General features: G+C 46.8%; 1 protein-coding gene across 1 annotated transcript; it reads right to left on the bottom strand.

Annotated features, from left to right (window-relative positions):
- Positions 1-4,598: 4,598 nt before the first annotated feature.
- On the bottom strand, positions 4,599-18,547 carry LOC104603740 (SEC1 family transport protein SLY1-like). Its single transcript, XM_088887392.1, has 4 exons — positions 14,664-18,547; positions 14,168-14,589; positions 6,964-14,087; positions 4,599-6,812 (listed from the first exon to the last, which is right to left on the bottom strand). The coding sequence occupies exons 3-4, from the start codon at positions 6,992-6,994 to the stop codon at positions 4,987-4,989; spliced, it is 1,857 nt and encodes a 618-aa protein (XP_088743518.1). The 5' UTR covers positions 6,995-14,087; positions 14,168-14,589; positions 14,664-18,547; the 3' UTR covers positions 4,599-4,986.
- Positions 18,548-18,630: the final 83 nt, after the last annotated feature.

Genomic DNA, 18,630 nt, shown 5'->3' with positions numbered 1-18,630 from the left:
ACTCGGGGTGGCTAACCCGGCGAGGTCGCTCTGATGCTTAAGTCGGTACTCTCATGGTAGACTGCAAGCTAAAAATCATAAAGTATGAGAGCTAGAATATGCTTACTTGCCCCCCCCTCTCATGCCATTGAGGTTGGTGCCTTTATATAGGCATTGTCTGGCGTGGGCTTCACGCACCGTATCCGAGATTTCCGAGAGGTCGCCTAAGTGGTCCGAGATTCCCGGAGACAACCGCCATGCACGTTGACCATCCTCCGGAACGTTCGATACGTGGGCCAACTTCCAAGGATCGTGGGAGTGTTGGGATATGCGTGCCGAATTTGTCGGCGAGCACGTCTCGCAGGTCACCAGGTCGGCGCCTGTGTCAGGCTGCCAGTTCGGCGCCTATTCCTGTGCCAGGTCGCCAGGTCGGCGCCTGTGCCAGGCCGCTAGTTCGGCACCTGTGCCAGGCCGCTAGTTCGGCGCCTGTGCCAGATCGCCAGGTCGGCGACTGTGCCAGGCTGCCAGTCCGGCGCCTGTGCCAGGTCGCCAGGTCGGCGCCTGTGCCAAGCTGCCAGTTCGGCGCCTGTGACAGGTCGCCAACTGGGACACCATCATCTTGGCTAAGGCAAGTTGTTGCCTAAGTGGTTTCGGATGTCACCTAGTTGTTCTGAGATGCCATGTGTCACAATGTCATTGGAGGGCCAAATCCGCCCTCATCATTTGCCCCCCACTCCCGAGCTGAAAGTAACTCGGCGAAGGGAGTAGATTTCTCCTTCGGGCCTGGAATGACTAATTCGATGAGCTCGTAACCGTCGATCCAATTTGCTTCTCAGGTCGGAAGAGTCCAAGTGTTTGCAGCCTTGGGCTCTGGGAGCGACTCGCAGTCCACTCTCCTTACCCTTGATTTTGCCCATGCCGAAGAGGCGACTGGGTCTTATGTGGTGCCGAGATCTTTTACCAGCTCGGTACTTTAGCCCTTGGGCTCTGGGAGCGACTCACAGTCCACTCTCCTTACCTTTGATTTTGCCCATGCCGAAGAGGCGACTGGGTCTTATATGGTGCCGAGGTCTTTTATCAGTTCGACACTTTAGAGTTACGGCTGCACTGCATCAGCCTCGTTAGTGACGCCGGTCACCCACTCCTACAAAAAGCTACTGGGAGCTCGACCTACGGGGGCAACACTACTGACTTTAGGTCACTAGCTCGCGCGAGAGCACTTGAAGGCTCGACCGGCAAGGGCGTCCATGCAGTCTGTTGGCTGCCAACTCCCGCGGAAGCCACAAAGAGCTCATCTTGTAGAGGGTACCTCGCGAAGAGGACTGATGAGGCTTTATCCGAGTTGACATAAAGTCGGCAGAGTTGTTGGCCATCAACTTCCTGCTTAGTCTTTGAGTTCATAAAAAAAGGAAATTAGAAAGTGAGAGCTTTAGTTTCTAAAAGGTGAGAACTTAGCTTTCTGGAAGAAGAGGGCTTAGCCTTTCAAAAGATGAGAACTTAGCTTTTTGTAGTGTTTCCCAAAGATGGCATCGATTGATGTTTCAATTTTTGGCTAAGTACCTCGTCATATGGTCGGCTTCCAAGTGGCCGATGACTCAGAGGCCGAAGTGGAAAATTTTGCTGGGTGAGGACCTGGATGCCGAGCTGACCAGGCCGAGCTGGGAGTGGACTAGGTGCCGAGCTGACCAGGCCGAGCTGGAAGTGGACTAGGTGCCGAGTTGACCAGGCCGAGCTAGGGGCAGATTGGGTGCCGAGCTGACTGAGTCGAGCTAGGCAGGTTAGGTGTCGAACTAATTGAGCTGAGCTGGGCAGGTTAGGTGCCGAACTGACTGGGCCGAGCTGGGCAAGTTAGGTGCCAAACTGACTGGGTCAAGCTGCATATTAGGTGTCGAACTGACCAGAGTGCTGAGCTAGATTGATTGTTGAGCTTCGTAGTTCTTTAGAGACCTTTCAAGGAATCAATGTCAAAGGACCCAAGGTGGCTAACCCGGCGAGGTCGCTCCAATGCTTAAGTCAGTACTCTCATGGTAGACTGCGAGCTAAAAATCATAAAGTATGAGAGCTAGAATATGCTTACTTGCCCCCCCCCTCTCATGCCATTGGGGTTGGTGCCTTTATATAGGCATTGTCTGGCGTGGGCTTCACGCACCGTATCTGAGATTTCCGAGAGGTCGCCTAAGTGGTCCGAGATTCCCGGAGGCAACCGCCATGCACGTTGACCATCCTCTAGAACATTCGATACGTGGGCCAACTTCCAAGGATCGTGGGAGTGTTGGGATATGCGTGCCGAATTTGTCGGCGAGCACGTCTCGTAGGTCGCCAGTTCGGCGCCTGTGCCAGGCTACCAGTTCGGCCCCTGTGCCAGGCTGCCAGTTCGGCGCCTGTGCCAGGTCGCCAGCTGGGACACCATCATCTTGGCTAAGGCAAGTTGTTGCCAAAGTGGTTCCGGATGTCACCTAGTTGTTCTAAGATGCCATGTGTCACAATGTCATTGGAGGGCCAAATCCGCCCTCATCAAACCCTAAAGGATAAAATTGCAAAGGGTACTAGGCTTCTCTTAAGTCCTAAATTCCTAATTAATTTTCTATTAGGGGAAGAAACAAAACCTATGTTTAAACTCTAAGGAGGTCAGAGACCAAATGAACTTTTCAAAGCAAGGTGAACATTTTAAAAAAAGTACAAAAATAGTAATACATTAAAATGAAAACATATTCAAAGTGAAAATATGAAAATAAAAGCAAACATATGTGGATTGTACTAAAGTACTTCACAGTTCACACTAAAAAATTCAATATGAAACTTTCAATCTGTTTATTTATCTCCTAGTTGCATCACTTCAAGTAGCTATTGTGATGTTACATGTCTTGCATCACTTTAAGTAGCCTATTGCCTCCACCTCTGTAAAGGCCCCTTGAGTCAATCCCAAACAACTCCATGTGAGAGTTCAGGGCAGTCCCCCAACCTAAATTTTGGCCCATACATATAAAGGGGTTGAGTTTTGTAAAACACACAAGAATATTAAAAATGACGCATTTAAAAAAGGCATGTGTGTAAGCTGTTGTTGAAATCCACCAAAGGGGCTACACCCAAGTTCAAGTAGGGTTGCTTAACCGAACCATGGGCTTTTTTCCAAACCAAACCGGTCCTTTGGCTTTTGGAAAACTGAGAACCAAAACCAATTGGTTAACTAGTTGATTGGCTTGGTTTTTTACCAGTTCGGTTCTTTGATTTTTTTTATGTTTTGTATTTATAATATCATCATCATCATCATCATCCATGCCTTATCCCAATTATATGGGGGTCGGCTACATGAATCCTATTTCGCCAATCCATTCTATTTAAAGTCATATCTACTGTTAAATTATTAGTGCTTAAATCTTTTCTTACTACTTCTACCCATGTCCTTTTTGGTCTACCCCAAGCTCTTCTAGCCCCTTCAATGTGTAACAAATCACTTCTTCTAACTGGTGCAGTTGGTGGTCTTCTATGCACGTGGCCAAACCATCTTAGTCTACTCTCTCTCATTTTCTCACCTATTGGAGCTACTCCTAGGTTCCTATAGATAATATAAATATGTAGACATATAAAAATGTAATATATTATATATTATAAATAGCTAATTATAAATATAATATATACATATATTTGTATATAAAAAATATATTTATATATAATATATAATATATATGAAAAATATATAATATATAAATATATATATACTGGCTGTTTCGATTAACCACCAGTTTTTCATATCGGTTAACCAAAACTGAACCAGTACCTTTGGTTTTTCAAAAATACCAAACCAATTAGTTCAGTTAACCAGATTTTTGGCTTTTGGTTTGATTTCATCAGTTTGGTTCAATTTTTTGGTTCCTTGAAAGAATGTGTTTAATGCATCTTATATTTAGTGACTTTTTTTTGTATTTTGTTTCTTCCATTCTATTTAGTGCCATATAAAGGCCATTACCCAATGTTGGTCTCAGCTATCTGGGGTCTTGGGAGGGGTGGACTGGATATGGTCCTAACCTTTGGCATTTTTTGCACAAAGTGGCCACTCTCAGACTCAAACCCACATTTTCATTCTTGACGGCCTAAGATTTTACCATTACACCGATAAGGGCCCCTTTATTTGGTGCCATATCCATTATTGAATTATGGGCCCTCAAATCATTTCTTACTACTTAAACCCATGTCTTTTTTTAGCCTGCCACTATATCTTCTAGATCTTTCAACCTGCAATAGATCACTTCTTATTAGTGTTGTAGATGGTCTTCCATGCATATGAACAAATTTCTCAGTTATTTTTTTTAACATTCAACTGATTATTCAGAGTGTTAGCATCAATTATTTTCTTTTTTTTTTCACAAAGTCAAAGGAGTTTTGGTACTTCAGAGAATGCCATAAATTAGAGTAGAAAATTTGATTGTATGTTCCCTATGTCAAGCACAAAATTAATTGGTACGCTCTCTGGAAACAGAAAAGATCAACTCTGCAATCAACATAGAAGCAAATCATAATAGCGCTTCCCGAACATATAAAATATAGTAATTTCCTTAACTATTATTGTCTAACAAGTAACGCTTTCCAATCACTATATATCATGTGGGAGCCCCAACCGCTCATTGAGATCCCAAGACAAATTCTTTATCTTAATATTTGGATAATATTAGCACTTCTATTCTGGAGGTTAACTTTTCAAATACCAGAAAAAAAGTAAAGGAAAGAAAGAGATAATAAAAAGAGGAAGAGTAAGAAGAAGCAAAAACAGGAAAATGTAAATGGTGAATGAACACTCACAAATGAACATGATGCTGATCTCAAAAGCAGAAGGCAATGGATAGCAAAATCCACTTTAAAATCTGCTTTAAATAGCTTTTCCCGACAACAGATTCAGATACACAACTTGCCTCTCTTAACAGGAGAGTTTCAACAATTTGAACTTCATATAAGCAAGTTCACTTCTGCAAATGCACCATCAAAGACCAACGTTCAAATATGATATCAGCTTCAATGGGATAAAGAAGCAGCACTACCACCTAATCCCATTTTTTGACCCAACAGTGTAAGTTGCTCAACAAACTCTGCTCCTGTAAGAACCTCTGTTGTTCCATATATAACATGCTTAGCTGGCTGCTGGTGTGCAAGCTCTTGCAAGCTCCCATACTCCATGTAATTACCACCACCTATCATGAACACAATTGCTTCCTTGAATGGTCCTTTCAAATGGCTGCTTGCCCCAGAGTTTGATTTTGGGGCTCGGGGGTCAAAGATGAGGTAGGATTCAATTTCAGGGTTTGGTTTCCCCTCCATTAGTGCATCTACGGTCCTCGTTAGTGCAAGCTGTCGATCACTTGACAAGAGATTCTTCATACCTGCTGTCACAGCGCCTATTGACTGCCCATAAAGCTTCTCAGCCCAATCAACAATGTTACTCCTGCTAGCAGAATTCACTGAAGCCAATGAGACATTTAGTGATTTTATCTTCTTCACATACTGAAATGCACAAGTGTCTACCTCAGATTCCCTTAATGCTGCTTCCACTGCTTCCAAGTCTGAATGAGGTGTGGTTTCTAAAGAAAGAAGGTAAATGATTGCAAACCGTAGCTTATCAACCTTTGAGCCTTTCCCCCTTAGAACACTAAGAATTTCATTTCGATCGATGCTTCCTTTTGCCAGCATATCATTTTCCTTCTTTGCGTAAGAATCCAAGGACCTCTCCTTGATCTCACCTAAAAGCACTGTAGCAATGTTGGTATGCTTATCAATGATTTTCTTCCGTTCTGTCAGCTCAGGTAGTGAGTTAACAGCATTCATCAAATGCTTGGTATTGCCAATCAAATCCTGGCTGTCAAAATCTGCCCCATCCTGTCCACCAGTCCGCTTGTTCACTTCATCCACATCCTTTTTGTATTTGTTTAATTGGGTCTCTATCTCCACTGCAACTTCCGGGAATTCCAATGACCCATTTGCCATCCAGAACGGATCTGAATTGTCCATTTCATACGATTTTGGGGCCCCCTTCTCCCCTTGCACAGTCAGTTTATTGAGTTTTAGGCCAAGAACATCATGGACAAGGGGACGGTACCTGAAGTCATGTTGGATTCCAACTGAGAGCTCAAAATTTCGGTCAAAAATACACAGAATTGGACGCTGGAAAGAACTCCCCAAGTTCCCTCCCTCAGTGAACAAATTATTCTTCGATATGATATGGTCACGCAGTCGTAAATCAAGTGCGGAAGCAACCATCTCTGCAGGCCCACCTCGCGGGCACCTTATGATGGGGACGACCGCAAGTGTTGCCAGAACACAGAATAGCCCACTGACAATCTTCTCTACGATCTCTTCAATATCGCGATCCCCAGCCGAGGGATCATTCAATTGCACATAACAAGACTTCTGCGCAAGGGAAAACATGCTATCCTCTAGGGTTATAAATTCCAAGTATTGGTCGTGCACCTTGGAGATTCGTTGAATTGATTCAGTTTTTAGGGTTCCAGAGGCCAAATCTTCGAGCAATGGTCGAGGAATGGACGATGAGAAATTTAGGTGAAAGCTCTCGTAGAGAGAAGCGGAGGCATCGGCGACGATCCGCTGAATGTTGGATTTAGTCGATTGGACGAAGTAGACAGCTGGGACATCAGGAACCGGTCTCCTCTCCTTGTCAATGAGGAAGTAAAGTGTAACTCCATATTTCCTAAGCTCTTTGACATGGATCAGGGGCGAGAGAATGTTTTGGCAGAACTTATCATACACTAGGATCTTGTAAACTTCTTCGTCCACATTTCCGCTCGAGTTCAAGGGTTGATTCAGATTCAACATCCGAATAATACAACCTACTCGTTAAATGGATTCCATTGTCCAAATCAAAACATAGAAAATTGATTGAAGCCGCAGATACAATATGAGAATTTTGAATTCGAGTTCATTTCTTTGTTTTAAGTTATTGTGTGGGTTCATGGAGATGAATTAAATAGAAATACTTACTTGTCTGCTTCTGTCGAAGATTGAGCGCCATTGACGTCCTTAACAAAGATTTCCAGTAGTTGGATTTTCCTCCACTTGGCTTCGATGGAGAATTCAAAGTTTTTCTGCTGCCTTTTTATTTTAGATCTGGATTTCGGTTTCTGTGCTTCTCTGCCGGACAGAGAAAGCGGGAAGAAAACAGAACTAGTCTCGGTAGTATATAGTATATAAGTAATTCCTCGTGCCGTCGTGCGCTAACATCGCACAGAGTCCAGCTTCGGTACCTGTTACTTTATAGAGCAAATCTAAGCCATTGATATGTAATAGAAACAGGGCATTGATGCCATCCTGATCAATCAGAGCCATTCAACATGCTATAATGACGTCATACTTCAGTTAAGACATTTAATGTTAGGAAAAGACCTATCCTGTCGGAAAGAAATGATACCGGAACCGGAAGGATTCCTCTCAGGGTCTCTCATTCTCTCACCAATCAAAATCCCCGTGAAAGGTCAGCGAACAATATCCGTTTGGATTACGGGCGACCCGAAATCTTTTCACTTATTATTGGATAGAACATAGATGATGGATCCCTACGGAGTGGCTGCGTTTGTTTGCCATATAAACACAAATGTTTACTTTATAATTTATATAAATACAAAATACCTTCTCTTTCGTTCATAAATGCAAAATGGGTTCATAGTTGTAAACCCATCTTCTACTCTCTTATTTGTTTCAAATTGATCTAAAGAACTGCACGGTGGTCTCTCTCGTTCGATTGACCCAATAAGTAAGCCTGTGATCCAAAGAGTATAAGTTTGTATCCATGAATGGTAGAGATGCAAACGGATCGAATTGAATCAGAGTAACCCTTATTTGAATCCGATTCGATATTGTTCATGCCAGATCTAATTCAATCTGATCAAATCTGATAAGATTCGATTTGAATTTGAATCCTATTGGTAAGTCAGATCAGATCTGATTCGATTCGACTTATTTTCTTTAAAAATTAATAAATTATTAAAAGAAAAATAAAGTATACTAATTTAAGCAAAGTAAAAATACAAGTATTTTTTAATTATTTTCATCATACACATTTTTATAAAAAAATAAACAATATACCAAATTTATAAAAATACATTTATAAATAAATAACATATATGTATTATGTATTTATAATATAAATACATAATATATATCGGATTGAATCTTCTCGAGTCGAATAGGAGTGATCCGAATTCAACCAAATAGGATTGGATCAGATCGGCTGATCCATTTGCATCCCTAATGAATAAATACAGTAATGCACTCTTCATAATATGAATATGTCAAAAAATTAATGGATTCACTTTTATATGACAAACAAATACTCACAAACCCAAAAATCAAGATACATAAATACCCGATTCAACGTTTGTATTACAAATAAACGCAACCTATAGGTCATTTACATTTAGGCACTTGGGTAAATTTCCCTTCTTCGTCATCTCTTTTACGGGGCAAGTTTCAGCTTGGAAGCTCCTGCTCCTGGTAGTGGGACAGCACAAATAATCCCTTCATATTAACTGATGCTATTTAGGCAAGAAGACCAACGCTACATGCTTCCATTTTCTACTTCAGTCATCCTTGTGCAGAATTCGGGTTCATCCTCCTAAAAACGATACTCACGCTATCCGTGTACCGAGAATATCAACTGATGAAGAAAGATTTGGCCCGACCTCGCAAATTACGCCACGTGGCAAAAAACAAGTAGCTCGGCACTTAAAACAGCGTACCGAGGGTACAAACACCAAAGGGAAGAGACCAACGGTCTGAACTCCCCTCGAGGAGACCAACTCCATAAGAGGAGCCCGAACTCCCTACTTAGAGCTCGAACTCCCTACGAGGAGCCCGAACCCTCCCTTTGGCCCCGAGTCACACAAAGCAGAGACCCGAATTGGCCCATCTTATGACAGTTCGGGACACCCCCCTATCCGAACTCAAGACTTCGTCTCACGCACCACTCCAGGCACTTCGCCGCCAAAGCATTGAACTAGACGAACCACACCGTACCTGACACCGAAGGAGTCCGTATCCAGGGGCGACGCACCTGACTGACTTGGGATCTGACGCTTGACAGCCGCACTTCAACAGCCACCTGCCACCGTCACCTGCCACCGCCATCTCCAGTTACAGAGACGGCTCCGACAAAAAGAGCAATGACGGTTCTGCCCCAGCAGAGGTAATGACGCCCGAACTGGCAGAAGCACGGAAGTAATCATTCCCGACCTGACAGAAGTCTAGGAGTGAGTGCACGAGGTGGTTATAAAAGGCTCTCCACCCCCCCAAAGAGGAGGTATGCAAACTTTGCGCTATCTGGTTTTATCTTGCCTTTGAAGGATTCTAACTTAAGCTTCGGAGCTTTTACACCGGGTTCTCCCCAAAACTTCCTCATCTCCTCCGTTTCAGGTTCCCCGCTACTCAGTTCAGAGGCAAGGTCATTGACAGCTAAGACCGGCCGGATTGCGCATCATCAATTGGCGCCGTCTGTGGGAGCACGACAATAATAACAATAAGGCAGGTCGGCAAGGGGAGCACGAAAAGGATGCCCCCGAATCTAGCAGTAGACCTGCCGAACCATTGCAGCGACAGCCTCTGGAAGAGAGGCCAGTTTGGGGACCATCCATGTAATTGTGGGAGGTTCGGTGGTAGCAGGGTGTACCTCGGCAGCAGCCCGGACTTTAGTTCGCGAAGCGGCCCTCGAGGAACGGAACCCCCCAAAAAGACCAAAGGCCGAAGAACCAATCTTCTTTACGGAGGACGACACGCGAGGGGTCCACTACCCCCACGATGACGCGCTTGTCATTAAACTAAGGATCAGCGACTTCGAGGTCAGACGTGTACTCGTAGATTCGGGCAGCTCAGCGGACATCCTCTTTAAATCAGCATTTGACCAGCTACAGTTACAGAGGAGCGAGCTGAAGCCCGCGAACACTCCCCTAGTGGGTTTCAGTGGAGAGGAAGTCAGGCCCCTCGGAAAAATAACAGTACCTGTGGAAGTCGGCACATGGCCTTGTGCGGTCAGACTCAACCATGATTTCCTGTTGGTCGCGACTCCCTCCCCATACAATGCCATAATAGGGCGGCCAATCACGCATATCCTACGGGCAGTGGTCTCCACCTACTATTTGGCCATGAAGTTCCCAACGGACTTCGGTGTGGGGGTAGCGCGGGGCGACCAGCTCGAGTCCCGCAAGTGTTATGTTGCCGCCCTGAAGGGAAAAACCAAGGCGGCCAACGACCTCGAACTGGAGCGGCCTGCGGAGCAAGGCGAGGAACGAGCTTCGCCCACAGAGGAAACGGTCGCAATCCCGACTTCGGCTACGGACCCAGCTCACACACTTCAGATCGGTGCTTCCGTCGAGGAACCCCTACGAACCGAACTGATGAGTTTTTTACTTCAAAATTTAGATATTTTTGCCTGGTCCGCGGCCGACATGCCTGGTATTAGCCCTGGCCTGATAACTCACAAACTTAATACTGACCCTGTAGTCAGACCCGTTAGACAGAAGAAACGCAACTTAGCCCAAGAGCACTGGAGGGCGGTCGACGAGGAGGTCGAGAAGCTCCTCGCAGCAGACTTCATAAGGGAAGTCCATTACTCGAGCTGGGTGGCCAACCCAGTGCTGGTAAAAAAGGCGAACGGCAAGTGGCGCATGTGCGTCGACTACACCGACCTGAACCGAGCTTGCCCGAATGATTGCTTCCCCCTCCCCAGAATTGACCGCCTAGTAGATGCAATCTCGGGACATGAGTTGCTAAGCTTCCTGGACGCCTACTCGGGCTACAACCAAATCCGGATGGACCAGTCCGATGAGGAAAAAACCAGCTTCATAACCGAGTTCGGCCTGTACTGCTACAAGGTCATGCCCTTCGGATTAAAAAATGCCGGGGCGACCTTCCAAAGGCTTGTAAATAGGCTGTTTCAGCCCTTGATGGGCACAAAGATAGAATGTTATGTAGACGACATGGTCGTCAAGACACGATTTTCACAAGAATTAATACAAGACTTGGATTCTATCCAAATCAGCAGACCGCTGCCTACCTTTCTTCAAAGCAATCAAAGGCAAAGGGTTCGAGTGGACCCAAGACTGCCAGCTCGCGTTTGACGAGCTAAAAGGTTACCTCGCTAGTGTGCCAACCCTAGCCGGCCCGAGGAGGGCGAGGTCTTAGAACTGTACCTCTCGGCAAGCGACGGGGTGGTCAGTTCGGTACTAATAAAAGAAACAGAACGAGTCCAGTGACCCATCTATTATGTTAGTAAAATTTTGCAGGGAGTAGAGACAAGGTACCCGCAGATAGAAAAGCTAGCATACGCACTGGTGATAGCAGCTCGGAAACTCCGCTCGTACTTCCAGGCTCACACCGTCATCATCCTGACTGACAAACCTCTGAGACAAGTTTTACTCAAACCCGAGGTTTCCAGTCGACTGACGAAATGGGCCATCAAACTCAGCGAGTACGACCTCCAGTACAAGCCAAGAACCGCTATTAAGGCCCAAGCCTTGGCAGATTCTATCGCCGAGTGCACGTTTAGCCTCGAAGCCCCTGAGCCGGTCGAGCCCGAGATCCCCAGCTCGGGCGAGCTCGGAGCTCCCAAGCCAATAGAGTCTGAACCCCATGAAGTAGCAGCCAGTGTATCATCTCTCCTGGTTAGACCAAACGCGAACTGGGATGAGGAGCCCTGGATCCTTCACGTAGATGGCTCCTCGAACTAGCAGGGCAGCGGGGCTGGAATAGTGCTACGCGGCCCGAGCGGAACAAAGTTGGAATACGCACTATGCTTTGAGTTTGCGGCATCCAACAACGAGGCAGAGTACGAGGCACTAATAGCCGGGCTGAACCTAGCACAGAAGGTCGGAGCAAAGAACGTTGTTATCTGCAGTGATTCCCAGCTCGTGGTCAACCAAGTTACAGGCGAGTACGAAGCACGCGAGCTCACTATGATTGCATACTTGGCAAAAGTAAAGGAGGCTCTGCTCAACTTCCAGTCACACTTCATCAGGCAAATCCCGAGGTCAGAGAACACTGAGGCCGACGCCCTGTCCCGGCTAGCCAGCACGAGTCACAATGCCATGAGAACCGTGTACATAGAGGACTTACCTCGGCCCAGCATTCTCGATGGGGCAGAAGAGGTCGCTCCCGTCTCTGAAGCAGAGCCGAGCTGGATCGACCCACTCGCGAGCTTCCTGCTAGATGGAACCCTCCTTGCGGACCGCAATGCAGCCAAGAGGGTGCAGCGCCAGGCAGCCAAATACGTCATAATAGACGAACGGTTGTACTGACGATCCTACACGCTCCCCTACCTGTGATGGTTGCGACCTGCCGAAGCCGAGCTCGTACTTCGCGACACTCATGAAGGCTTGTGCAGCGGACACCTGGGGGGCAGAGCCCTCGCTCAAAAGGCACTTCGACAAGGATACTACTGGCCAACAATGAAGACAGAGGTCGTCGAGCTCGTCAGAAAGTGCGACAAGTGTTAGAAGCATGCCAATATCCACCATCAACCTGCTGCCGACCTCAAGTACCTCACCAGTCCATGGCCCTTTGCACAATGGGGCATCGACCTTCTGGGGCCATTCCCGCCAGCAACAGGTGGGAGAAAATTCCTAGTGGTGGCAGTAGATTACTTCACAAAGTGGATAGAAGTTGAACCTCTGGCAACACTTACAGCCCGAAACATACAGAACTTCTTTTGGAAGAACATAGTATGTCGCTTCGGGCTACCTCGGGTACTGATCTCCGACAACGGCAAACAGTTCGAGGATATCAAGTTCCAAGAATGGTGCCAAAGTATGGGAATTAGTTAGAACTTCACGTCGGTCGCACACCCGCAGGCAAACAGTCAAACAGAAGTAATGAACAGAGCCATCCTCCGCGGACTGAAAGCACGACTAGACCGAGCTAAAGGGTTGTGGGCGGACGAGCTACCAAGTGTTCTATGGGCTCACCGAACCACGGAAAAAACCGCCACAGGACAGACCCCCTTTAACCTCACATACGGCACCAAAGCGGTAATCCCAGCGGAAATTGAAGTACCTACGCTGCGACTAGAAGCATACGACGAGCAGACAAACGAAGACGAGTTACGCACCAACCTCGACCTACTGGACGAGGTGAGAGACCTCGCGCACATCCGAACTGCAGCCTACCAGCAAAAGGTTGCTCGGTACTATAACGCCAGAGTAAAGAAGAGGAACTTCCGCGTCGGCGACCTGGTTCTCCGTAAGATCATGGTACCCGAACCCGGCGTAGGAAAACTCAGACCAAATTGGGAAGGACCCTACAGAGTAAAGAAAGCACTCGGGAGGAGCATACGAGCTCAAAACCCTAGAGAGAAAACAAGTACCCCGAGCATGGAACATTGTCAACCTAAGGCGATACTACCTATAGACTGCCAAGCAAAGTGGATAAAATCACCACAAAACAGGCCGTGCAAGTGCGGTAGCCCGGACAAGAAACAGATCGGACGCATGATTAGTTCGGCAAATATGCTCAGTTCGGGAGAAAGAACAACCAGCACTTAAACAAAAGTCATTCCATTTCAAAAGTAAGGTAGTACATAAAAAAAAAAATTTACATGCCCGGAGCTATTTCTTCACCATCAGAAGGCACTTCAACAATACCCGAAGGCCCCGGCTCGCCCTCGGAGTCTAGCTCAGCGTCAGCAGCATTGGCCATCTCCTGAGTTATGCGCGAAGTGGATATGGCGCTAACATCAAGCTCAGGGTACGTATTCCGGATCATCCACTGGCTTAGTTTAAAACCCCTCCTATATGAATCCACCATCAGATCATCAAAGCCCGACGAAGCAATGTACTCATCGACGGCCTTCTTCTTGGCATCTTCGATACCTTGAGAAAAGATCTGCATCCTCTCCCTGATGTCCTCCTGAAGATACTCGACCTGATGCTGCAGATCCAGCCTCAAGTTCGCCATGTGCTTCACCACCACTCCCATGGCCTCGGCATCTCTCTGAGACCTCGCCAGCCTGATCCGTGAAAAACGAGCAGTCTCTTCGGCAGCACGACGAGCCTCTTCGGCAACTCGCGCCTGCCTCGAGCTCCTCTCCACCTGAGCCGCCAAGGCGTGAATAGAAGATTCACCTACCAAAAGGAACCGAGTGATCAAAAGAACCAACAAAACAAAAGACAAAGAACTCTAAAAAAAAGGGGAGGACACTTACCACCATGGCATGGGTAACGGCACGGCAGACCACTTGATGTAGAGGGAGATCAGTCCACGCCGCGACCTCCTCGGGGAAGATAGCCTCCTTACTCTTTTGAAGAGCATGGGTCAGCGACAACACACTCCTGAAATCCCCCGAGCCCGAGGGCCCAGCTCGCGTATGAGCAGACCCGGAGTAAGCAGGAGCACCGGAGTATGTAGAAGCCCCTGTGTATGTAGTCTCAGCATAAGGGCCCCCTGCCGGCTCCTGCATTGGAGGGACCATCTCGGGCTCCCTAGGCAGATCTTCTGGCTGATAGTCCGGCACCTCGGGCTCCGCATCCCGGGGCATCTCGGCGCGACTTCGCTTGGCAACCCGCTTTCTCCTCTTCATGCCTTGAAACAAGTGTCCACCCCGGGTCCCTCGAGAATCCATCACACCTACAAAAAGAAGTTCGCCATCAGTAAAAAGCAAGAAAGACAGCAAGATAAGAATCTTTAAGTGAAGAACCTACCCGAACTCAGGCCGGCCGCAATGAGCTTGGCCTCCGTCAGATACTGTTGACATTTCAGCCCAAGTCGCGCCCATTGTCGGAGGCCCTTCGCCGTCTCTTTGTCAAGCGTGACCCCGGAGTCAGGAGCGGTCATCCCCCACCCGGTCTGAAACAGCCACCCCAGCACACTTCGCACCCCGAAATAGTCTCGCTTCCATGCTGGGACCTTGTTGGGGAGCTCGTGTAAAAGCTTAAAGCCCGGGCGAGGAGACAGGTAGTAAGCCCGCCTACGCCCGGGGAGGGGACCCGCTTGCTTCTTAAGCATCAAGATTGAAGAAAAAATCTCCAAGTCCAACGGAAAGCTCTCGTCGCAAAATAAGGAGATTGTCCCCACCAAGTTTCGAATGGAATTTGGGTGAAGCTGGCCGACCGTCACGCCGAAGTGGTTCAAGACTTCGACAAAGAGGGGATGGAAAGGCAATCGCAGCCCCGCGGCGAGCTGCTCCCGGAATATCACAATCTCATCATGACCGTGTTCCCAAGGAAAGCTACCCAAAGGTATGAAATAAGCGTACTCCCCGGGCAAGTTATAGTAAGTAATGAGGGATTGGAGCCCCTCAGGCGTCATGGTTGAAGGACCGAACTTGTCTAACATCCGACCCCGACAAGAGGTGGACGCCAAACTACCCGAAGCGCCACGGCCTATGAGCTCGAACTCTTCCTCGAGCTCTACTTCCGGCTCGCTAGGGCTATCGGAGGATGCAACTCGGTTCGTAGAACCTGCATCAGACCCGCTGAAAGGACTATCTGAGCGATCCGAGCTAGACATCGGGAGTGAGATGAGATCCAGGAAAGTACTCACCCGGACAAAGGCTGTAGACCACAGGAGCTCGGACGAGCGGAAGACCTTGAGCGCGAACTGAAAAAACCTGGACGCGAACTGGATGCGAGCTGAAACTCAGACGCGAGCTCGAGAGAAATACAGAAGTGACAACAACTGGGGTCCCCCCCGCTATTTATACTCACAGTGACCGAAAGGCAATGGCTTAGATCAAAGCCAATCCGACGGCCTACAGCCGCACTGACCGCACGTCCCCCGAGACCGAGACGTGATTGGCGCACGTCTTTCTGAAACTGACAGAGCGCCGACGCACATCTTTTCGAAACTGACGGAACACCAGCGCACGTCTCCTCAATAAAAACGGCAGCGGCACGTCTTTTTCAAATTTGAAAAGACGCCCGCTATCGCGCCCCCCAAGTGGCGCGCTTTTTTGAAATTTCGAAATAAAGCGCGCGCCGCCACATCTATCAGCGTTTAGGCAGGCCGGCGCGCTTCCCGCGTAATGGACGTTCGAAGAAGCCCAAGGAACCCTGACAATGCACCTCGTGCCGGCAGAACCAAGATTCAAAGTGCAAGGCAAATCTACCTGACACCTTGCGAACTCCCCGCGCCAGGGCAAGACCCTTAGCACGAGGAGTGGGGGGCAATTGATGAAGGAAGATTTGGCCCGACCTCGCAAATCACGCCACATGGCAAAAAACAAGTAGCTCGGCACTTAAAACAGCGTACCGAGGGTACAAACACCAAAGGGAAGAGACCAGCGGTCCGAACTCCCCTCGAGGAGACCAACTCCATAAGAGGAGCCCGAACTCCCTACTTAGAGCTCGAACTCCCTACGAGGTGCCCGAACTCCCTACTTAGAGCTCGAACTCCCTACGAGGAGACCGAACTCCCTACAAGGGGCCCGAACTCCCTACTTAGAGCTCGAACTCCCTACGAGGAGCCCAAACTCCCTACAAGGGGCCTGAACTCCCCACTTAGAGCTCAAACTCCCTACGAAGAGCCCGAACCCTCCCTTTGGCCCCGAGTCACACAAAGCAGAGACCCGAACTGGCCCGTCTTATGACAGTTCGGGACACCCCCCCTATCCGAACTCAAGACTTCGCCTCACACACCGCTCCAGGCACTTCGCCTCCAGAGCATTGAATTGGACGAACCACACCGTACCTGACACCGAAGGAGTCCGTATCCAGGGGCGGCGCACCTAACTGACTTGGGATCTGACGCTTGACGGCTGCACTTCAACGGCCACCTGCCACCGCCATCTCCAGTTATAGAGACGGCTCCGACAAAAAGAGCAGTGACGGTTCTGCCCTAGCAGAGGCAATGATGCCCGAACTGGCAGAAGCACGAAAGTAATCATTCCCGACCTGACAGAAGTCTAGGAGTGAGTGTGCGAGGTGGTTATAAAAGGCTCTCCACCCCCCCAAAGAGGAGGTATGCAAACTTTGCGCTATCTGGTTTTATCTTGCCTTTGAAGGATTCTAACTTAAGCTTCGGAGCCTTTACACCGGGTTCTCCCCGGAGCTTCCTCATCTCCTTCATTTCAGATTCCCCGCTACTCAATTCAGAGACAAGGTCGTTGACAGCTAAGACCGGCCGAATTGCACATCATCATCAACATACTTGTATGTTTTTATTCATGAGATTAGTTGTGAGTACAATGTGAGCACTGTTTTGTAAAGACAAAATTGATAGTTGGAAAATTGATTCTCTTGGGTCCAACTTGACATGTGTTAAGAGGATGGCACCACTAGGGCACTAGGAAAATCCACATGTGATAGTAAATTGAATCAATAAATTCAGTATTAGTCAAAGGGATATTATATAAAACTTGCCGTGATTTTTTAATATTTTTCTTAAATTCAACATGACTTCTCAAAATCTTTAGAGAACTCTTTGTTGTCTAAAATTCACCTTATATTAGATTCCATTAGAGTACCATTCATGATCATCCTTGTTATATATTTTTATAACAAAATTATCTGACTCAGGCCTGAGCCCACACTAGGCCCAACCTACGTACATTTAAAATATATGTTTTAATAAAATTGACCAACCATTGAAGGATAGTTTTGCCATATAAAATACTTAAAATGCTTATAAAGTTATAATGGAAGAGAAATATAAAAAAGTCATGGGGAGTTGTACATAATGGAACAAACATGAATTAGAATTGACTTCCCCAGAGTGCATTCACACGCACCCCACACCCACAGCACATTCCAACCCCGCATTCGGAGTGCCAATGCAAGTTCTTCAAAAATTTACCAACGCCATCTTAAAATTTCAGAAGGGCTCCCCAGTCCCCACACATGTCCCACACCACATCCCAATCACGCATTGGAACATGGGGGGTGTGTGTAGGGCCTCTAGGGGTGGCCACGAGCCAAATTTTTATGAGTTATTTGAGTTTGACACGTAAAAAGCTTAATTCAGCTCAATCTAAGTCAAGTTTGAGCCTAATATATAGGTTCTTTTGCGAATTAAGCCAAGCTTGAACCCAATAAAACTCGGCTCATGTGGCTCGCAAGCTTAATCAAGCTTTTATATATATATATATATATATACACAATAATAAATAACTAATTTATTATTGTACATATAAAAAATATTATATATAATATTTTTATTTTATATATATAATAATAACTAAATTTTATAATTCTTAAATTTCTATATGTATATTTTTTATTTTTATAAAATGTTTGACTTACAATCAAGCTGAGCTCAAACTTTGAAACTTTTGACTCAAACCAAATTCAAACTCAAATCTCTAGCTCGAATCGAACTCAAACCTGATGGTTTATTGACGAGCCGAACTCAAATAGCTAGATATTCGGCTCAAATCCACCCCTAGAAGCTGTTAGTGCAAGCTCTTTCTGTACCCCAAAAAAAAATCGTTTATAGAACAGTGAGATTGCAAAAATGAACGAGGTGAGTCCTATGCCAATGCACATTTAGAGCATGTTTACATGCATTTCAAGTATTTAGACGCTTATATCTACGGAAAAAAAAAAGAAAGCATTAAAACGTTTTAGTCATGGCATAATTGTTTATCTTACGAGCAGAAACCATAAAATCCAATTATTCAACCACATATTTACCAAAAAAAATTATCCAACCACATGCTACAAAGTGGTTTGC

This window comes from Nelumbo nucifera, chromosome 5 (assembly GCF_055504915.1).
Source record: "Nelumbo nucifera cultivar China Antique chromosome 5, China Antique-T2T, whole genome shotgun sequence".
NCBI lineage: Eukaryota > Viridiplantae > Streptophyta > Magnoliopsida > Proteales > Nelumbonaceae > Nelumbo > Nelumbo nucifera.
This window is presented reverse-complemented; position numbering and strand designations above follow the sequence as displayed.

Bases quoted from the DNA above. Each gene is read 5' to 3' on its own strand.
- LOC104603740 (XM_088887392.1), bottom strand. From the start codon at position 6,994: ATGGCGCTCAATCTTCGACAGAAGCAGACAA. The intron at 6,813-6,963 runs GTAAGTATTTCT...TTTAACGAGTAG, and splicing joins TCTTCGACAGAAGCAGACAA to GTTGTATTATTCGGATGTTG.